Source organism: Echinops telfairi, unplaced genomic scaffold (genome assembly GCF_000313985.2).
Source record: "Echinops telfairi isolate 266 unplaced genomic scaffold, ASM31398v2 ScPeMD7_1713;HRSCAF=2227, whole genome shotgun sequence".
Taxonomy (NCBI): Eukaryota; Metazoa; Chordata; class Mammalia; order Afrosoricida; family Tenrecidae; genus Echinops; species Echinops telfairi.
This window is the reverse complement of record NW_022105611.1, coordinates 16,490,113-16,512,856: the sequence shown is the minus strand read 5'-3', so window position 1 is coordinate 16,512,856 and position 22,744 is coordinate 16,490,113. Positions and strand designations below refer to the sequence as shown.

General features: G+C 48.9%; 1 protein-coding gene across 4 annotated transcripts in view; it reads right to left on the bottom strand.

Moving 5' to 3' along the window:
- Positions 1–467: 467 nt before the first annotated feature.
- The window catches only part of PAK1 (p21 (RAC1) activated kinase 1), a 153,033-nt gene continuing 130,756 nt past the window's right edge, over positions 468–22,744 (bottom strand). For all 4 annotated transcript variants that reach the window (XM_045293066.1, XM_045293065.1, XM_045293064.1 and 1 more), the window contains exons 8-15: positions 22,337–22,400; positions 18,078–18,126; positions 12,293–12,405; positions 9,901–10,018; positions 7,691–7,790; positions 6,078–6,274; positions 1,676–1,813; positions 468–725 (exon numbers count right to left, since the gene is read on the bottom strand). In XM_045293066.1, the coding sequence (XP_045149001.1) occupies positions 639–725; positions 1,676–1,813; positions 6,078–6,274; positions 7,691–7,790; positions 9,901–10,018; positions 12,293–12,405; positions 18,078–18,126; positions 22,337–22,400 (866 nt within the window). In that variant the 3' untranslated portion in view covers positions 468–638. The remainder of the gene's footprint in view (positions 726–1,675; positions 1,814–6,077; positions 6,275–7,690; positions 7,791–9,900; positions 10,019–12,292; positions 12,406–18,077; positions 18,127–22,336; positions 22,401–22,744) is intronic.

The following is a 22,744-nucleotide window of genomic DNA, read 5'->3' as shown; positions in this document are numbered from 1 at the left end:
GAAACACTACTGGGTCAAGGTCCTCCCAAACAGCTGCTAGAAACCCACAGCAAGAAAAACTATGGTCCGTAGCTCGCTATCCCCATGTCAGGATCAGCTGTGCCCAAGTCATGGTCCAGGAAGCTAAGCCACTTCGTGTCCTTGGCAGATGACCAAACCCCAGGGCACTCCTCAAGCGGCTCCAGTTTTCCAGTACAAGGAGGCATTTGGGCAATTCGGTCACGGAAAAGCAAGCACTAAAGACACCTCAGCCCTTACAAATGGATAATGTTATCCAGCCATTCAATTTAAAGACTTAAGAACTGATTGCAGGGGTGTGTGTGTGTGGATTCTGCTATGTAGAAATAAGAGTCCAAGTCTATTCACGGAAACCCTCCATCGTAAGTCACTCCCACCTCCACAGAGTGGCATGACTTTCCTTACTGAGAAACGGTCATCAGCTGCTAAGTCATCCCAGTGATAGTTCCCGTCAATGCTGGGCACGTGGTTTCCAAAGACCAATTCTGGAGATCTCTAGACCAGAAAACGGGAGGGGGAGGTATTGAGTCAAGGCGGCGAGGGCACTGGGGCGGGAATTTCTGAAATGAGCATTGATTTCACAGGAGGCTTGGCACAATGGGGCTGGGGTGAGCATGGCCTTAGTGACTGTTCTTGGTGGCCTCCTTTGCTGCAGCAATCAGTGGGGTCAGGCTGGACAGGGGCTTGGCAATCTTCAGGAACTGATGCTAGGAGGGAGAAAGAGCAAACAATATGTGACCATTCGGCCTTCTGCAACCCTTACAAGACATGAAGACATCCACGTCTGTACGGACGACCCCCGATGGCACAGGCAGTGGGTCACACGTTGTTGTGCTGCCAACCACTAGCTCAGCCGTTTGAACCCACCGGCTGCTCCAGAGGAGCAAGAGGAAGCTTCCTGTTCCCAGAAAAACTGCCTGCCTCAGAAACACGCAGGATCAGTTCTCTTCTGTCCTGTAGGGTCTTGATGTGTCAGAACCAACTCCGTGGCAGTGAGTTTGGTTTTGTGGGTTGGGGTCTGGATGAAGGACGAGCCTTCGATCATCAGCAAATCGAAAGATCCCTTTTAACAGTATCAAACCAACTTAGGCCTTCAAAACCATTGGCCAAGAGCACACCCACGGAGAGCCAGACAGACATGGACTGAAACTCTGGCTCCACAACTTACATCGGCTATGTCATTAAGGATCTTGGTTCTCTCATCTGTAAAAATGGGAATAACCAAACCCATAAATTCACAAGGCACAGTGCTGAATACTTGGAATCTCTAAGAATACAATGTGAGGTATTTATTAGTAAGACATTGTCGTATCAGGAATGAAACCCTAGAGGGCACCGGTTTTCAGCAGTGACACTGGAATTCCATTAGGAATGGTGTCGCCAGACACAGGCTAGGCACAGTATTGGCACATTTCTCAATGCCCAGGGCTTCCAGAAGGGGCCCTGGTGGTGCTGTGGTTAAGTCTTGGGTGGCGATCCGTATGGTTGGCAGTTTGATACCACCCACAGCTCCGTGGGAAGGAGACTGGGCTTTCTACTCCTGTAAGCAGTTGCAGTCTCAGAAATCCATGGGGAAGGGGGGGGGGGGTCGCTAAGAGTCAGCCTTGACTCGATGGCAGTGAGTCTGGGTTTGGTTGAGGGGTTTCTCAAGAGTTACCTGGAGCAGCTCTTTAGCAGAACCCCTCTTCTCCACATCCATCTCGAGACAGCGGTTCAGGAAATCCCGGAAGATAGCAGACAGCTTCTCGGGGTTCTGAAGCTCTGGGGTCCCATTGGTGGCAATGAGGTACAATGCCTGGCAACAAAAATGAAGACTCACTTTTATGGATGAAATTGAGAAGGCACTCCCCCCACCAAAAATTTTTCTGTTATACATCCTCACCCCTCTATCTACCGTCAAAAGCCCACGTGGGCCCAGGTTTTCTTTTTGTAGGTCGATGAGTCAGATTGGTGTAGGATGTGTCTTACATCAGGGAGCCCTGGTGGCCGGGTGACTAAACTGCTTGGTTCCTAATCAAACAGTACGCAGTTGGAGCCAACTAACCAGCCAACCCGTCCTCGGGATGTAGCAGTCTGCCTTGGGAACAGAACCTTCTGGACTGTCTCATTCGGGTTCTAAAGGCTATTCTGAGTTAGAATTGGCTCGATGACAGTGCGGTTTGGGGAGTTTTTAATCAAGCTCTTTTGAAATATAAAAGTGTTTACACAAGCAAGTGCGAGAAGCAAGAGAGATGTCAAAACTACATGACAATAGCCTGGCAGGAGCAGTCCAGAGAGTCCAGGCCCTTCCTCCCAATGGGCAAGGCTGAGAAAGCTTCCCCCCAGAGCCAGCACCCTGAAGTCAGATTTCCAGCCGTCTGAAATCGGAGACAATCAATGTCTGTTTGTTGAAGGCACCTGTGGGTGGTATTTCTGGTCCTGCAGCACTAGCTAACTAAGGCCTATTGGGCTGCATCTGGGGTTCTCAGACATCCCCTCTTACAGACAGCGCCATGCCTCTAGGAGACAACCAGGAAGCTCTGATTCTTTACCGGAAAGAATATGGCCAAGGGATCAGGTTTTATATTACAAAGCATGTGACCATGGAGAGCCATCGAATTTCCAACGTCTTTCTCCATCACTCAAACGGGGGAGACACGTGTGCGAGAGTACATGAGATCAGCGTATTTGGAAAACATGTTGTCAACTCAGGAAGCAGGTGATAGATCTACGGAGTCATTATTATTACTGATCACAGGTATGAGAGTTTATGATGCGCTCTGCCCGAGGGCCATAAAAAAAAGGGAGAGTGTTCACTAAGGCAGCAGTTTATCTCACTGCAGCCTCCCTGGCCCCCTAACATGAAGCTTCCCCTGGAGGTGGGGGGCGGGGAATGAAGAAAAATCCAGGAACACGAACTCTATACAAGCACTCAGCACTGGAATCCACAAAGCACCATCGCACTTGCTGACCATAATAATAGTCATAAATGTTACCATTTCACAGGTAGTCTCAGACACACCTAGACTCACACTGCTCACAGGAGTTCATGGCCTCTACTCAACCCCCAGTCTGCTTTCTGGCTTGCTTCCCCCTCCCCATCTTACCACCTTTAATCCTCGCAGCACATGGTGAGGTGGGGATAGTGGCCCCATCGTACAGAGGAGGTGACTGAGCAGAGGCCACCAGTCTGATTCCTGGCCCTCGGGGTGCCAGGGTCTCATAAAGGCCAGAAGGCAGTTGCTGGGGGCCTCTCACAGCCACAAGAAGCCGACAGGTAAGCGACTGCCCAGCGAGCTCCTCCACGTCTCTGTCCATCTGTACCTGGGGACTCTCCCCGAGTCCGAGTCTGCTTTCATCACACCCCCTGACCACGTTCTTCCCGCCTCTGCACGGCTATCCTACCGCTGGGGCATGTGTGATGGATGCGGCCTCCAGGGACAAAGCTGGGCCCACAGAGCAGACACAACGGAAGGTAGGTTGGGGTTGGGTGCACTGAAGTTCCTGCCGATAATCAGAGCCATTCGAGAGAGACATGCGCTGGAAGTGAAGGCTGGGTGAGCACACGCGCAGGAAGGGAGGAGAGCAGACACAAAAGCCATCTTGCCTCCACTCTTCATGTGAAGGAGTCACTTTCACATCTTCCCAAGACTAAAATGACCACCACGGTTGCATCTGTGTTCACACGCTGTTGTCTCTCCCACTGTCATGGAGACACTCACCGCCCAGGTTCTAACCGAATGCCCTTTACTTCAGACTCGACCCAACTCGTCGGTACTCGGGGACCTCATTCCTACAACTGTCACTTCTGGTCCTGTACGCGATCATTTTCCACGCAGTCACTCATCAGCATATACGTATACTGAGATAGCATCATTAAAAAAAAAAATCGCACTCTCATGAGTTTCCTCTACTTAGGCATTCATCCCCATCAAAGGTCCTGAATAACTGTGAGATGCAGATGGGTTTTTCCCCAGGTTGTCCCCCATATTGAATGCCAGGCCTGTGGTGCTGCTTGGTAGCACATGGTGGGTGACTGTACACTTGGAGGTCAGCTGCTTAGAGGTTATTTCCCCGAGGGCATCAGCCATGTAGGCGCTATAGTCTGTCCTATGCCCTGCTGATACGGATGGAGGATTGTTTCCCTGAAGGAGAGCCCAGAGACAAGGTCAAGCCAACTCAAGGAGAACCAGGGTTAGGCTGCCATCTTGAATCTAGGGTCCGCCCATCTTGTCGCATGTTGAACCTTAGTGCCGCCCCTTCTGATTGCGTGTACACCCCTAGCTTGTCCCCCTCTGATTGATGTATGCCTATTGTACAACTCCTTCCTGTTATGATGTAACCAGGGGGGCCTGCATGTCCCTGGCCGCTGAGATCATGGTTGGCCGGGAGGTGAGCTATTGCATGCCTAAGATTGTCTGATGTCTCTTTAATCTTAACCCTCAATTACACAACCACCCCTTGGACCCATTCGATTATGGAGGCTGATACCCCACAAATAACCTCCACAGAGGTACCCTGACAAATCCAGTGCTGATATCTCAGCCGCATCTTACCTTCACCACAGTGAGCAACTCTCCTTGAAACACCTTGCTGTCTTGGCCTCGGAGCTCAGTTCTCACGCTCCTAGGAAGGCCCTCCTCCTCGGGTCGCACTGCTAGTTCCTCGTCTCTCAACTGGTTAACGCTGGAGGCCGCCTGGAGCTCAGGACTCAGTTCTCTTCTTCCATTGCACTCCCTCCCTACCCGAGGTGAGTGATCGCTCTATGTCTACATTAAGTAACAGCTAAACGCTGTCGAGTAATAAGTTTATATTGATAGTCCTGACCTCTTTCTCTGGGGCTCCAGATACTGTAGCCCACACTCACCATTTCCACTGGGATGTCTAATAAACACTTAAAATGAGCACGTTCAAAACCAACTCTTGATTACAACATCTCAGTAAAGGGCATTTTTAAAAAAATAGCAATTCAGGACCCAATTCATCAGGAGGCCTCTCTTTCTTAGATCCAATTCATTTTGTCAGCTGTACTTTCAAGACAGGCCCAAGCACTTCCAGCGTCCACTCCTGCCAACCTGGTCCAAGTACCACTCAGACCTGAACTCTGAGAACAGTCTCTCCGTAACAACAGCCTAAGTGATGCTGGTGCAACAACGATCAGGTCACATCACTCCTCAGCCCAACCCCCTCCAGGCCTTCTCCCGTCTGACCGAACAGCAACCAAGGCCTCACGAGCCTACTCTTTCTCGTCCCCTACAAGTTCTTCGGCCTCGCCACCACTCGCTGGGCTCCTTCCTCACTCCAGGGCCACAGGTCTCTGGTTTTTCCCCCCAGAAGACAAGAACGTTGCCAAATCAGGGTCTTTGCACCTGGAAAACTCATGTCTCAAGACTAAGTTCATGACTTGCTCCTTCAAGTTTTTGCTCAAATAACATAGAAGAGAGAACTTCCCCTTCGACCCATGTACTCACACTGTCAACCGCCATCCAGTCAATGCTGATGCATATCAACCCCCTGCGGGTTTCCCAGACTGGAACTCTTGACAGGAAGAGAAAGCCCAGCCTTTCTCCAGAGCTGCTGGTGGTTTTGAACTGTCAACCATCAGGATGGCAGGCCCAATGCATAACCAACCACACCACTGGGGCTCCACAATCGCCTATTTCTTCTCCCCTCACCCCCATCTCCCCACCTGTCTCCATTACTTACTTCACCCCTCTGCCTTTTTATGACACAGTACTTGTGCCTGGCCTAGTCTAAGGAGCCCTGGTAGCACCATGGGTTAAGCACTGGGCTGCTAACTGCATGGCCTGCTGTGGTTCAAACCCATCAACCGCTCTATGGGAGAAAGATGAGGCTGTCTGCGCCCATGAAGAAGAACAGACTTGGAAATACTGAGATGCGGGCCTACCCGTTCCCATGGGTTGCTATGAGTCAGAAGTAATTTGATGGCAGTGGAATTCTTTTGTTGGGTGCTTTAATGCCTCGTTTGATCCAGGAAGTCACAATGAACAGCCTGAGGCCTTTTCCTGGACCGGAAGGCAACATCCCAGACATCTTGAAATGAGACCACCAACACTCACTCTCAGAGGGTTTTCATTGAGGTATGGGGGCTCCCCTTCGATCATTTCAATGGCCATGATGCCCAGAGACCAGATGTCCACCTTGGGCCCATAGGCCTTTCTCGTCACCACCTCTGGAGCCATCCAGTATGGGGTTCCCACCATGGTGCTTCGTTTGCTCTGCTCTGGGGTGATCTGGGCACAGAACCCAAAATCAGCTAGAGAAGGAAAAGAAACAAGGCAAGGAGTTACATTTAGGGCATTCCTTGGTGAGCATGGGCAATGCCCTACTCCCAGGTGTCAAGCCCTGCCTGACCCCCAGCCACTGCTATCCCGGCCTCTTCAATGCTGGAGTTATCTAACGCCCAGCTACAGATCCAGTTCCTCTAGGCCAGTGGTTCTCGACCTTCCTCATGCTGCAACCGTTTAACATAGTTCCTCATGTTGTGGCGACTCCCAACCAAAGAAAATTATTTTTTTGTATGTATGTATTTAGTTATTTATAATCATTTTATTGGAGGCTTGTACAGCTCTTACCATAATCCATACATAGATCCATTGTGTCAAGCACATTTGTACATATGTTGCCATCATTTTCTTTTTTCCCATAAAGTTATTTTCGTTGCTACTTCATAACTGTAATTTTGCTAATGTTATGAATCAGGTGACCCCTATGAAAGGGTTGTTTGACTCCCAAAGGGGTCGCAACCCACAGGTTGAGAACCACTGCTCTAGGCTGTCCCTTATCCAACCCTACAGAGAAGGTGGAATATAAAATATATCTTCTCTTTCTTCAAACTACAGGCATCAATGTCCAAGCTGCCCACTGTGACCTTGACCCAGTTCTACTTTGTTGCTGAAAGTTATTCCCATGTCTCACAATCTGGTCCTTGCCTTATTCCCTTAGAATGAACCCTTGGCTTTAGTCACCTATGATAGTTAGAACTCTATTGTATCGGTTCTTCAACCTGTGTCTCATGGCCAGAGACAACGGACAGTCCTTCCATGAGCCTCCCATCCTCCTGTGACACAACCTGTTTGTCTGGATTATGGATCCTTACTTCTCTGAATAAAACAATAATATGCTTATTTAAGTCAAAAGGTATGTTTGATAGTAAGATCTACGTCTCCTTACTCATTGTTGTATTCCCAGGGGACCTGGGATATAATAAGCATTCAATAAATGTTTGCTGAATGATAACTGATGAAATAAATTCCACCGAAGCCTTTATTCTTTTTTATTATTATTTTAAAATCATTTTATTGGGGGGGGGGCTCTTAAAATTTTTCTAACAATCCATCATTCACTGGTATTAAGCACACTGAACCATTTGCTCTAATCAACTATTCCGTGCCTCCTATAGCACAAGAGTGCAATCATTAGGCGTCTAATAACTAGTCTGAGAGCTCCGTGACCACGGGCAACAAGTGCCCTCAGTATCCATCCTCACCGGAGCCAGCCAATAGTAGGCACTCAGCAAATTATTGTTGCCCAAGTAGCGTTCTATGGTAGAAGAATATAAAGAATCTGCGTATCCCAGGAACTAAAGACCCATTGATGAGGCTTGTACCTACTATTATTATTTCTAGCCCACAGAGAAAAGCAGTATGATTCCTGCTAGACGCCTACTCACTTAGCTTGACGGAGCCATCCATTCCCAACAAGATGTTGTCACTCTTGATGTCTCTGTGAATGACCTGGTTTGAATGCAGAAACTCTAGGGCTTGCAGACACTGGTGGAGGGGGGTGGGCGGAGAGAGAAAACAGACACATAAACCAGAAGACTTAGAGAAAAAACAACTCATTTAACCTCGTTTTCAGATTAAAGTGAAATGAGTCCAATAAGTTCACGAACTTGCCCCAAATAAGAGGCAGAATTAAAATCTAGAACCAAGACTCCCTATAATGCTCCATGCTTTCTTCTTAGCATAGCTTTGCTAAAGGGAAGAAATCCCTCCAAGGGATTGATTTTGGTGTTTACCAAACATTAGATCCTTGATTAAAAAAAACGGAGAAAAATTCCAGAAGCAAAATGGAAAGGAGTTTTATAATCAGAGGACTAGAGGAAAGGAACACATACACGTCAGACGGTGCTGCTACGAGGAGAGACGCTTAACTGAGGGGTCACCATTTGGGCTCTTCTGGGGATGAACTCAATGTGCCTGTCGACAGGAGAAGGTCCCGCAGGTAACGGAACATACCTTAAGTTGTATAGTCGTCTACACTTGAAATGAGCATGAGGGTATTTAAAGAGTTCATGGAAATCTTTCATTATCTTTTCATTCCAGTTTCCCCCAAGATGTTCTGAAGCCCCTTCATGTTTAGAAATCACATGGGAGGGAAGGGGTAGTGTCTGTTCTTTTAAGTTATAGGAATGGTTGAAACCAGCAAAAAAAAAAAAAAGGAGACGAGAGGAAAAAAAAGAACCTCCTTGGCAGCACCTCCACTGTCACGAGGGGGCAGACGGGCTGGTAGATGGAAATGCCTGGCTCTCTTACCGCCTGACTAGCCATCTCACGCTGGACACACCCCTTACTCCTCTGGGTCCGTTTCCCATCTGTACCAGGGGGGCACGCCATGAGATATCGGGTTTTCAACTAAATCCAGTGGTTAGAAACATCTGCCAGTTGGAAACACCCAAGATGCTAGCCAACAGGGACAGTCTACGTCAACGGGCATAACTTAATAATTTTCTCAGAACTGACCAGTGGCTAAATTTAGAACGAATTTAGAGTGAGTAGGTAACAAAAGCCTCAGAAGACTTCTTAGAGGCTTTATCATAAAAATAGGCTGGATTCATGGGAGGGCAAAGAAATCAGATCTCCTAAAAACCTCAGCTAATTCCATTAGCCTACTAGCGTGCTCTCTACAATATAGTCCTATATACAAATAGCAAGCCACATAAGAGGCAAAATAGACAGAGCTCTCACAGACATACCCAGTATCTCGTGAGACTGGTTGACTGAACTGAAAGGGGCAGGACCGTAGCCTCATGGGACAACTCAGTTACCTGGCATAACGCACAGTACATAAAACAGTGCACGACAGCCTACAGTGGTAAGCAACATCGTGAACACTGGTAAGTGGCCATCAGTGATCCAACTCTCGGTCTATGTCCATCGGGAGCAAAAAGGAATGAAGAAAACCAAAGACTCCAGGAAGAACTTCACCCACAGGAGCGAGGGCCTCTTCTACCCTGACCACTCTGACAAAGGACACAAGAGACCAGGAGAACATGTGGAACAAAACTCCAATCCCGACCAAAAACTCACGATGGAGATTGGTGGAATCCTCTAGACTATTGCTCTAGGAAGCCAGGCCCAGAGGTCTCCTTTCAGCCAAATGTTAGACTGGTTGATGAAATAAACAGTATCGCTCGAGAAAATGTGCTCTCTTAAACAGCCAACTGTACCATCCCAAATGGTCATCTCACCCAAAAGCACAGGTAAGAAGTCAACAAGGGGCAGGGGCGCTGAATCAGTGGAAGCAGAGTAAAGAGAATGCCGACACACTGTGGAAATTGTCACTAACGGCCCAGAACCATCTATAGAAATATTGTTAAATGGGAGCCCAAGACGCAATAAGACGTCCTCCTCAATCTGAGACCCACGAGAGTCAGTACCAAGTCTTGTGGAAGATCCCATCCCCAATCCAACACCGGGGATGCCAACAAGTTATCATGAAGAGAAAACGATCATGATCGAAATGACAAAACCCGGGTAGAATAAAAGACGCTGAAGGCGTTACTAATTCCTCCCACCTCCACAGTGGCCAGCCTGAGCTCCGGAGACCAGGATGTGGAGGCCACTTCCTGCCTGAGGCTGCCTTCGCCCTTGGCCTTACCTCCCGGCACACAGCTGCAATCTGGCCTTCATCCATGCAGGTCTCTGTCACTACATCTGTCAGAGATCCTCCAGCCAAGTACTCCATGACGACCCACAGTTCATCTCCCACGAGGTAACTGCGAGAGGGCAGACAAAGGAACGATCAGCGCACACAGAGACAGGGCTTGGGGTCTCAAAGGCCAAGCACGTTCACAGAGTGGCCGGCATCTCGGGTCGGCGCTGGAAGGGTCCAGAGTGCTTTAAGCTAGAGAAAAGCATTACCACGAGGGGAAGAACCACTCATTTTAAAACTCGGGCCCATGGGTTTATATAGATGATATCAGGTACAACTCTAACTGTTGTACTTCATTTCCAGTTACAGAATTGTTGTAGGACATATTTATGTTTATTTAATTTAAAATGTGTAATTGTTACGTGAAGCAATATTCTTGACGTTTTCAGACTATTTGGCCCCACTTTTTGAGATTTATGAAATCTATAAAGGAAGGTAAGAGGCATGTCTAATGTTTTTATCTCCCCAGAGCACTGATAATCTTCCTTTGTTCCCTACGATGGACATACGATCTCCTGGAATCTCTAACCAAGACTAAGATTAAAATTTGGGCACTTAAAAAAAAAACACCAAAAGACTTCTGAAGACTTTCTCCCAGAGAAGACCAAGCAGACATGCTCTGTGAAGCCCCAAAGGCAGAGCGCTCAGATCACTAGGCTGGAACACAGAAAACAAACAAAAAAAAAAAACAATGAAGAAGCTAGTTCATCATAACGCAAACTTCCTGAAATCAGAAAGACCAGAAATATTAAAATGGAACGTTTATTAATGAACATTAAAGATGGTAAGACTTTTAAGGTATCAGAATCTTATGGAAACTACTAAATTAGTAGTCAAAATCTAACTCATTAAAATCTTCCTCCTAAAACAGGCTCCTTCAAGGGGAGGCATGGTCCTCACACCTCAAAAGGCATCCAAGTAGAGCACCCAAATATTTGACCAAGACGCTTTGGTGGAAAGAGCTTGGGATTCGGAGCCCCATTAGGGAAAGTTATTAAACTTCCTTGGGAGCTCTACTCCATCTGAGATCTACAAGAACAAGTACTAAGTCTTGTTTAAGAGTCTAGCCCAAATTCCACACCATCAATGCCAACATTTACTGAATCAATGGATAAGGTGAGGTGCTGCAAGACAAACATATTGTGGCACCCCACTGTACCAAGGTCCCTTCCTACAGACATTTCAGAGGCAGCGCCCCAGAACACCATCACGTATTTGGAGAAGAACAGAGATGGATGGAGTCCTCCTCTGGGATGTCAGCCCAAACCACAGGCCCTCATTTGCAAAGCCATCACCGAATGCCCATGTGAAGGGCAACCGCCTTTCTCCAGTCCCACAGAAGTGTACGGTTGTCTCCACCAGACCAGGAGTTATGTGAGGACAAAGGCTGAGCTGATGCCACAGTCTAGGCACCTGGAAAATCAGTAAAGGCATGCTGGGATCTTCTAACCCCACTAACAGCAACCAGAGGCCTTCAACAACGGGGTCCCCTCCTGTCCTGCTCCGACAGCATCAGAGATGGGAGCTCGCTGCCTGATGAGCCAGACCACACTCTTTTTGGAGAACTTGTATTCTTCTTTGCCTCAGGCCCAAATCTGCTACCCCTACAGCCGTCATCAATTTATCCAAGTTAGACATTGTTCATCCAAGCTCTCGCACTACAGTGAAACAGCACAAGTGTTAGCTATAACCACTCTTACCAGGTTGGTGAGCTAGAATGAGAGGCTGAAATCATAGAGATGGAATTTATAGAAGATAGCTAAAAAGTTCCAGCTCTTGCTTAATGCAAGCCCATGTACAAACAACAACAACCAGAGAATTTAGTTGGACACTAGCTTACTGCGAGGCGACCGTGAAACAGTCTTGCTAACAAGAACAAAACAAATACCTTAATGTAATGACTACTTTTCGGGTTAAATTTAAAATCAAGGAGGAGTTCCTGATACTCCTCAGATTTCAAATGAGGAATCTAGTAGGTGTGTGTGCATACTCTGAAGCGGATAAAACAAAACCGAGTAAGGAAAGATTTAGGAAAACAACAACTGAGGGCCTAGATTTAGTCTCAAGAAGAAGGGCGGGAAGGTTCCCCTGAGCCCGAAGAGCATACAACTTGAGGGCCAGCTGTTAGAAGCCACAGGGTGGCAGCCTTCAGTCGAACCCAGGCTGCCCAGCCATCAGATGTGCCCAGCAGTATGCAGGCTCGGAGGCAGAGCGGAGTCACAGAAAACCCTTAAACAGAGGCAAGTGTGAGTGTTGGCATCACCTCTCCCCTTAGAGCCCCACCGCCTACCAGTCCCTAATAGGGTCCTCTCCCTCTGCCAGGACCCACCCTCCATACCTGTCCAGGTAGTTCACGATATTGGGGTTCTTGTTTTCCCTCATGACCAGGATCTCATTAATAATCAGCTCTTTCTTTGGCTGCTGCTGAAGGTTCATCTGCTTGATGGCCACCTGAAATCAGAGAACAGAGGCGGTGCAGCCAGTCGCTCGGTGCTTACCGAGCACAGCTCGTGGCCAGACTTTCCCCACCACGGGGGCCAGAAGAGGACGACAGTCTCAGAGCCTCCTTCAGGAAGTCACCATTCACCAGTAAGACCAGGGCTTCTCAAAACGAGACCAGCAACAGTATTTCGAAGCGTGTTGGAAACGAAACTGCTAGGGTTCCATCCCAGCCTAGTGAATCGGATGCCACGGGCTTGCATCAGCATGCCAGGTGCTCCTGGCATATGCCACCGTGTGACATCAGACCTCGGTGTAGAACAGGTGCTTTCAAAGGCCCTGGCTGTAGTGGGTTATGCACTGGGCTTTTGGACACAGGGTGGTTTTACACCACCAGCAGCCCTGCAGGAGGAAGATGAGGCTTCCTACGCCCATAGAGATGCCAGGCTCGGAAACCCACAGGGGCAGGTGTACTTGTCCGAAAGTGTTGGCTGAATGGCTTCAATGGCAGTGAGTCTGCTGGGTTTTGTTTTTTAATAACAGAAGTTGCTACCTAACGCCACAGACACATGAGAGAGGGCAAGAACGCTTGGCACCTGGCAATCCGGGGAGGCTTGCAGAGAGGTGGAGGTGAGCAGTGGCAGAAAGGTAAATCAGGTTCAGGGAGAGGAGAAAGAGGGGGAGGGACCGCTAATGGTGATGTATGGCGATCTTGGCTTTTTTGCCTATTGCAATTAAACGAGTTTCTACGCAACGAATCACAATACCTGACCACCAGAGAAGGTCTGCGCTCATTTCCAGAGCGCCTTGGCATCCGTTTCTGTGTCAGGGACCGGGTAACGTGCCCTCACATTTGTTACGTATTCCTTACAGACACCCGAGGAGTTCAGCACAGCCACTGAAACCCTCTCAGCAGCCGAGGCAACTGGGATTCAGAGATGGTAAGTCACTTGCACATGGAGCCACTGAATGGCAAGTCAGGTTTGCACGCTCAAAGGTGAGGCCAAATTTTCACTGATGCTGCACATGCAGCCAGATGCATCTTCCCCACCTCCCGCTCCATGCTATTTCAGAGCATAAACGGCTCGTGGTTGTCTGCTGGTGCTCCTCAGCCTGACAGGAGACGTTCTCATGGCCTGAGCCCTGTCACTTCTTGCTGTATTCCTGCGTGCATGGATGGCGGTACCTACAGGCCGGGATCCCCAACTTCCTTCCGGATCCTCTCTCACATAGATCATCTACTGCCCCAAAGTGATCCGTGCTTTGTATCAGTCCAAAAGAAACCTCATTCTCCCTATCCCAGACGCCTTTGCCCTTCTTAGGAGCCCGGTGTGCCTTTGCCTGGTGATCAGCTGGGTGACAGACACAAGAGGAGAGTTCCCCACGCTCAATGTCTCTGGCACCAGGGCCAGGCCCGCCAGTGCCGGTACTTAACAAAGGTGAACAGGAGGGAGGCACAAGAGAAGCCCGTGGAGGGGGGGAGTTGAGCACAGAAAGCATCAGCAATAGGCAGCCCTAGCCCGTGATAGACAGAATTTGTAGTTCATGTCCTAGAGCTATCTTCCCGTCTTCCTGCTTACCAGACAAGAACACGAACATCTACTGACCCCAAGCAAACAGACACCTTGCCATCCAGGCGACTCAGCCAGGAGCTGCCGAGAGGGTTTCCAAGGCTGTACATCTTTATGGGAGCAGACTGCCACCCCTTTCTCCCACCTTTCGTGGCTGGTGGCTTTAATCCCCTGACCTTTTGGTTAGCAGCCACAAGTGCTAACTAAATTAGGTCTTTCCAGAAGGAGAGGGCAATTTAAAGGATGAAAACTCAGAATGTTGTCAGGGAAAGCCTGGCTCAATTATTTCTTCAAGTATGGGGTGGGCCCTGGGGTCTTATACAGACACCCAGCTAATCATTAAGAATCGAACTGGTTTTCCGGTCACTTCGTCTCCTACCAAAAGAGGAGAAACCATGAGCAGAGCCTCCAATCAGGGCAGGCTCTGGTCTGACGGCAGCTTTCTATAACACCCAAAGGGTAGCTGCTTTTAACGTCTGAAAAGCAACAGGTTAATTTAAGGGCATATTAAAGGCTAGAACCCCTTTGAGGGTCCCGGGCGGGCCTGCTGAAGGACGGGCAGTGCCTACACACCCCACAACGGTCGTGGTTGCCAGCAGCAGAGGAGACTGTAAAGGCAGGCAGGCAGGCACAGCCCCTGACGCGGAGGCTGCAGCAGGACTCTAGCATCCTTCTCAATAACTAGACGATGAGATGGCCCAGCCTGAGTGTCCTTCATCTATGACACCCCCAAGGAGCCCTGGTGCCACACTGGTTCAGCAAGCCTCAGCGGCTAGTCCAAAGGTTGGCAATTCAAGTCCACCAGTCACTGTTTGGGAAAGATGGGGCCGTTTACTTCCACAAAGAGCCTGGGCAACCCTAGGGGACAATTCTACTCTGCGCTTCAGGGTCATTAAGAGTCAGCATTGGGAGTTGCTGAGAACCCAATTGGGCCGGCTGCGAACAACTAAGTCAGCAGTTCCGAGCCAGCAGCCACTCCATGGGAGAAAGATGAGGCTGGCTGCTACGATTTCCTAAACCCTATCTCAGAGACCCTCTCTAGGGTCCCGATGAGTGGGGCTCGACTCGATGGCAGGGAGTGGTTTGTTAAGGAGGGCCAGGAGATGGTACTTTTGTAAAAGGAAAGGGACTTGAAATGCGGAGGACCTGAATTCTGGGCCTGACCCATCGCAAGCTCTCCAAACCGCATCAATACATTGATGAGAACAATCCCAACTCCAGTGGCCTCGCTCACGAGATGGTTTCCAGGACGAAATGTGCTCGTGGTCTCTGGGTTACACATAGGCATGCTTCAGAGATCTCACGGAGAAGGTTAAATCAATCATGAAAACGTGACACACGGCAATCACAGCGCACAGTGAGCACTTGGCACAGAGCAGCAAGCATGGCGGTGGCGGCAGCAAAGATGACAAAAAACTGCCACCCCCCCACCCCCACCCGTTGTTTCCTGAGTGCCTGCTCAGTCAGTGGTTGGTGCTGTATGCGCATCATCTCAGCACAACCTTAAGACCAGCCTGCAAAGTGGGCAGTCATTAGATGCACTCTCAGGGAGACAGACTGGGGTTCAGACTTATCAATGAACTGTCATCAATTTAAGTGGTCCACAGGTCATGACGGCGGCAGAGCCCACTCTCTTTCTAAATCTATTCTCCGTGGAAAAGGGCTTGCTGAACGATGGGGGTTGGGGGGGAAGGATGCCCAGCACTAACACGGCAGCCTGCCTGTATGTGACGGACAGTAGCCCCCACCTCCCGGGGAATCAACCCCAGGAGCACTCGCTCACAAAGCCTGTGCACATCCGCTGTCAGCTCCATTCAAGAGGTATCCTCCTGGGGGCAGGAAATGGGGCCTTCCGGACCATGCTGCATCAGCCTCTCTAATGGACTCGCTTCCATTCACAGTTTTGTAACCACAAGGGAGGGGAACCGTGGGGTCACGTTTCCCTTTCCCGCGCCACCTCACAGACGTAACCTCCAGGCCTTCCAGGAACCACCAGCCTGCCTCCTATCAAGGGTCTCCAAGCTTAAAAGACCAGAAACATAACACAAGGGGGTCCTGGTGCCAACCTCAGCCCCCCTGGGGCTCCACTGCCCAGAAGGCATGGGACGAGGAGTTAGGAGATCTAACCCAGCCTCTGCTGACGGGTGACAGACATCACAACCCTGCAGGAGAGCAAAGCTCCTGGAGCCTCAACTTCCCCACCGTTTAGGAAAAAAGAAATAGTATTACCTAACTCTTGAGGCTTCTTTTTAGGATCGGTATCAGCTCCTCTCTTTGACCTCTCTCTCCAATTCCCCACCTGCACACTGCCACCATCATCCCATCCTGCTCTGCTCACCACTACGTTCACAGAAGGCAGGTCCCTGCTGGCCCGGCAAGACTTGAGCATCTACCCAGTGGGGATCCTGGTCTCTTCCAGGGTGTCACTGAGGAAGAAAGTCCTGTGGGTGTGCTTTGGGAAGTCAGTCAGAAAAACACCCTTGTGGGTCCCAGAAGACCATCGTCAGACCTGCTTGCTTTGCATGTGTCCTCAGGAGGGGTCCACTGCTGGAGGAAGCCGTCCTGTTTGGTGACGCAGATGGTAGGGGGTGAGGGAGACCCTCAGTGGGAGGAACTGGCACGGTCACCTCCAAGGCTAGACTCTAACCCATGAGGATCCTGAGGCTGGGGCCCACACCTGGGGCCCACACCTGGTATACTGGAGAAGCCATGGTCAGCCCAGGGATGGGACAGACCTCTTCTACAAGGGTCTGAGCCAAGATCCAGGATCCACCTAGGGCAAATCAACTTTAAAAACAAAACAAATCCTCTGGTTACAGATTTGTTCACTGTTCTTTAAGGTGGAAATCCAAGCACCTGGATGTTTACCTTTAGCTACGTAGGTAACCTTGGGCAATTCATTTGAACTCTGATCATAAATTCCATTCATCGTGTACACAGTAATCATATATATGTGTGTGTGTGTGTATACATATATATAAAATATACATATATATATTACAAAAGTATTGGAAGAAGACTAAGAGACACCTAATTCTGTTTTCACTGGGAGAGCCGGGACCTCTCTCAACCTCTGAGGTTCTCTGAATGATGGACTAACCCGGGCAGCTGCCTGCCAGCATTCCCGCCCCACAATCAGAGGGCAGAGCGCTGGGAATTCCAGAATGTTCTCTATTCCCTTCAGAGATTCCCCCTGTTGAAGACTAGATCTCGGGTCAGAAGGTCAAACCAGTAAGGCCAGAGTTCTCCTGGTTCCAGGAAAGGAGAGGGGCAAAGGGTAGCTGAATAAACGCAGGCCTTCAACGTCTCCTGCAGGGGTTCTCCACCTTCCTCACGCCATGACCCTTTCATACAGTTCCTCGTGTGGCGGTGACCCCCAACCATAACATTATTTTCGTTGCTACTTCATCACTGTCATTTTGCTACTGTTCTGAATTTGGTGGCCCCTGTGAAAGGGTCATTCGACCTCCAGAGCGGTCACGATCCCCAGGTTGAGAACCACATGGGCCTTCTGGACCACTCCATTGGGAAACAGGTTTTAAATCCGGCTTTCCATCTTTCAGATTCGTCTCCCAGGCACCAAACTTACATAAACAACTGTCCACGCAGCGTTTCCACAAGGTCTCCCCAGGCAGCATCCAAGCTCTTCATATACACATCTCTCCCTTTAGTGGTTCTCGATAAATCATAGCGCTCCCTTGTGAGCCACCCTGACACTCCGTCAGTCAATCGACCCATCTAGTCAAATCTACCTCGGAAGTTCTCTCAGCCAAAGAAAACCCCACTGACCACAGCAGTCCAGCCCCCGAGCCCCTCGTGGGGCTAGTGCGGGACTGGGGTTATTTCACTCCCTTTGGACGTCCATCACATAGTCCAGACCCCCACCTCTCACCTACATTTACCAAACAACCTCTTGACATGTCTGCTCCCCTCCAATCTATTCTCTACACTGTAGCCAGTGACTTTCTAAAGATCTCTGTGTCTTATCAAGCTGCTCCCTGTCTGCTAGAGGAAGGAACTAGCAGGTACCCCAAGTGAGTTAGGAAGGGCACACATTAATCCAAGATAAAAGCAAGTAACAGATCCAAAGAAGCAACAGGGGGAATGTCTTACCTCCTGTCCCGTGGCCACGTCCATGGCGGTGTACACGGTCCCCGAAGCCCTGAGTCCCAGGAGGCGGGGAGAGAGAAAACACAGGTCAAAACGGGCCCTCAGTGACACGACCTTTGTCAGAGGTAGCTCTGACACAGCCTGGCAGCGCAGGTGTGGGCAATCCTAGCAGAATGAATAATCCTCTTCTTTGCTCCCGGACCCCATTCTCCCGGGGGGAGTTAGTAGATGGTACGCAAAGAACACGGACCCCCAGGGCCAACAGACCTGACTTCACGCTGGGTCTTCTAACCAGGGCCTGTGACTTTGAACGTATGATTTAACTTCTCTGCGCTTCCTTCGCCTCATCTGCAAAGTCGATGTACTTGATCTTAGCCAAAAGGCTGAGAAACGACGTGTATAAGTGAATGTAAAGCGAATGAGAATGAAAGTCAGGCTTCTCCTAGCCATGTGCCTAAAACGATGCCTCGGTGGTTCACTGCAGGCTAATTCCTTCTCTTCTTGCACCGACCCTGGCAAACTGCCTTCACCTCTTCTGTCCTCGACCCTCTTCGCCTGTCAGTGGGGATGAAGTTAGATCTGTGATGCTCAACTGGTGGGTTGATGAGGAGAAAAGGGCCCTAGGGAGGATTTCAGAATGTGCGGGAGAAGCTTATGTTTATCAGAAAAAGGAGATCGACCTCTGGGGCAACCGGAATGTTCTGCTTCTGGGTCTGGGTGACTGGTGACATGGGTTCCGTTGACATTTCCTAAAAGCACAGAGCTGTACGTGTGCATATGTTCGAGTCAATTAAAAATTACTTCAGGATATGATAACTATTTTGAAACTATAAAAGCTTGCAGAACCAGATGGAAACACCTAAAATAATCTCAAAATGCTCCTCCTGTTTGACCTTATCGGATCCTCTAGCTCAGGGGTTCTCCACCTTCCTGATGCTGTGACCCTGTCATACAGTTCCTCATGTCGTGGTGACCACCAACCACAACATTATTTTCATTGCCACTTCATCACTGTCATTTTGCTATTATTATGAGTTGATGCATTTCCATGGTTACAAATTGAACATCATTAAAGCATTGCGATTTATCACAAAAACAATGTCATTATATATTATGAAATATTTATTTCTAATGACAAATAAATGAAATTTTGTCTTGAAGCATGGTAGAGCATGGGTAACAGTCTTGACACCGGGTACTTGTAGGTGGGCGTATCTGCATGTGGGTGGACCCGCCGGGAGATGGATAGAGGAGCGGTGTCTGGGTTCCCAAGACCATGGGAAATATGAGAAACCGCTGCCCTAGCTCGACAAGTGTTTCCCAGCATGTAACCTAGCAAGAAGCTATCTGAGTTCAACAGAGGTGTTCTTTTCAAAAAATAAAACAATCTTACACGTGCTTTCCAAACACATGCTCCCAGAAAACCTGACACGACCCCTGCTCCAAAGCCAAGATGAGAAAGCCTACGCATCCACCCGAGGGGGCCTCACAGACGTCCCCGGAAAATCCCAGTCTCTTTTCATTCCATTTTGCCACAGACCTCTTGGAGTTCTCTCGCCTGCAGACAGCCGTGCGGACGAAAGAGAACGAAAAGGCTGGGAATAAGGTTGAGGAAGCAATCCTGTCCATGCCGATGAACTCAAGTCTCCTTTCAATGCTGCGCGTGTCCAGGTGGGGGAGGGGAGGATGAGAGAGCCTATTTGCAGCTATCTATCCGCCATGTGGTGGGATGTATTGCATGCAATCTGAGGAAATCTAAAACTCTGATCCATCACCAGCAAGTCTTCTAGGCAAGCCTGGGAAGTCAGGTCAATCCGGGAAGAAAGGTTACTTGTCCCTAGAAATGGTGGTCGCCAACCCCCTAATTGCGGAGCTCCGGAGATGCTGTCGGATAAGGGTTGAGCAGCTTAAGCATGAGGCCAGTGGTCCACACACTCCACAGGACACAGAGGCAGCTATGGGCTCCTGTAGAAATTCACAGCCTCAAAAGCCCGGTATAGGGCTCTGTAAGTCGGAATCAACTTCATGGCAGTAGGCGGGGTAGGATAACTCCCTAACCACCATTGTTTCATTGGGGCCCTAACTCTGAACGTAAGACTTGAGCTATCAAAGAATATTTGTAATGGTCATTTCTTACATGATCATCATAGCACTAGTTACTTATCTTCTGCCATAAAGCCAGAGCCTGTCTCACTGCCCCAGTCTGCTTCCCCATCCTTCCAGAGGCATGGTTCTTAGTGGACAAAGATGCCCAGGCCGCAGGGCAGCAGACATGTTGGGGCTATGCCGCCAACATGATGACAAAGGTCCACAAGGCTATCCGGCCCTCGTGTTAGAACCTGATTGTTTCTACCTTGAACAGACCTATGACTAGGCAGGAGCTCACGGTCTTATATATATTTAAATCAAGCGAAAGATGATAACAGTACCAATTCCTTCTATCTGTGTGGCAGTTCTATTTTTAAAATTCTGGGATATGTAAACATCAGCATAGGTGCTTAGTGAATAGTGCATTCCTCCGGTAGCACGGACCGATCTGTGATTCAGTTAGACAAGGGCATTCTGTGGATGATGCCTACTTATGGGCTCCCATGCTGATATAAAAAGAGTCATAGAATTTGGGGGATGAGAGGGCCTCAATCGACAGCCCTCCCCCGCTCAGAAAAAGGAATTTGACTTGTCTAGACCTGTGCATCCTTCTGCTACATTGTTAACCTCAGCATCACAATTAAAGGGAGAGCCACCCAGATTTCCCCGGAGACAAGTAAAGCAACTTCTTCTCCAGGTGTTAACTACAGTCTGCCAGTCCAGACTCTTAAAAGCCTGTCTGGTTGGAAGAGGCCTGGACCAGGAGAAAATGAGATTGACCCAAGGCCTGAGCTGTTTTGAGGATTAAACCACAGATGCAAATGACAGGTGGGAGTCCTGAGAGGTGATGCAAACAGCACAGCATCATATTATTCAACGCCTCCTTATCTTATTGTCACAAGGTCTTGGGTGTGTAAGGAGGAAAACTGGGACAGACTTCATTAGCAACAATGCTGTCATTCTAATAATGCTGAGATCCCCTGTCAGCTACCAGCTAAACAAAACACCTGCCATGGGATTGATCCGACTTACAGTGACCCCTTGTGGGTCTGTGTCCGAGCAGTGGGTTGGGTTTTCAATGTCTGAATTTTTTATCCCCAGAGGTGGATCACCAGACCTTTCTTCTGAGGTACCTCGGGGTAGACTTGAACTTCCAGACTTTCAGTGAGCAGCCACATACCTTCCCTGTTGGTACTCACCAGGGACTCCTACGTCAAGCCAGATTTGTTATTTATTTTTTAACATTCATGCTTTTGTTAAGTCTGTAGAAACCTCATTGTTTTTATTTTTTTATGCAGAAGAATAACTTACCTGAAAGAATTTACACAGATCTTAAGTATACAACTTGATGCTTTTTTCCCCCCAGATATGCACACCCATATAATTCACCACCAACATATAAGACATTGGATTTCCATCAGCCATCTATAGGTTTCCTCCAGCCCCTCTCCCAATCAACATCTCCCACCCAAAAGTCACTACCATATTGGCTTCAATTACCATCATTAGTATCTGGAGCTTCATTGAAATAGAATCTTCTAGCAGCTGCTTTTCCATGCAGGGCTTCTTTTGTACCAAATAATGGCAAGACACTGTTTGAAGACTTGCCACCGTATGTTACAATGCTCTGTTGGCTCATCTCTTTCGGACCCAGGGGCAGAGATTCTGCCTGACTCACAGTTGTATTAAGAGAGGAACTCAGCTGAGATTTGCTGAGTCCAGTAGGTCTAACGACGGCATGCAGGATGCAGGCGAGGAACCTGAGCCCAGGAGACATGCAATCGGGCCCTTTGTACCGGCCACCCAGTCTGCAGGCAGTTCTGGGCCTTTCCTCTCCTGTTTGTGCTGGCAGGGGTCAGCACTAAGCAAACAGGGTCAATCTAGAAAAGCAGAGCTGTAATTTCGGAAGCTGGTTTTGTGCTAAGAAAATAAATGGCTCCCTCTCTCTCACTGCAGGGGTATTTTTAACATGGTCAGCGAATGGTACATCGCTCGTATTAACTATAATTCTGCCAGAACTTCACAGCCTCAACCTAACGCCTGCAGAGGAGTGAGCGGTAAGGTGGAGAAAGGAAAACACCGTGCATGTGAGACAACTCTACAGAGAATTCAACACGTTCCAGTCCACACCACGTGGCGTCCTTTCTTCAGGGAGAGAAAATGCCCCTACTCACCCTTGCCCGATCTTCTCAAAGCGTGTGTATTTCTTCTTAGGGTCGCCCACACTCACTATGCTACCTTTGAAGGAAACAGAGACCAGGAGTCATTGTCTCCCCAAATCAAGAGAGGAAACTGGCCCCATGATCCCCACAGCTCCCCTGGAGTCAGCTGGGATTAAAGAATTAACTCCAAACTACCACACCCCCCTCAAAATAAACACTAATCAGGTTCTTATTCCCCCCCCTCCATAAATCGCAGCCACAAATTTAATCTCCTTGACTATTTTTATTCATATTCATCTATCCTATTTATAAGCCCCTAAGAGCCATGCAATCATCTTTTTAACTCATTCATTCAACTGACATTTATCCGTTTACTATATTCACTTAGTCCACGACTCTGCCCCAAGCCAGGGAGGAAGC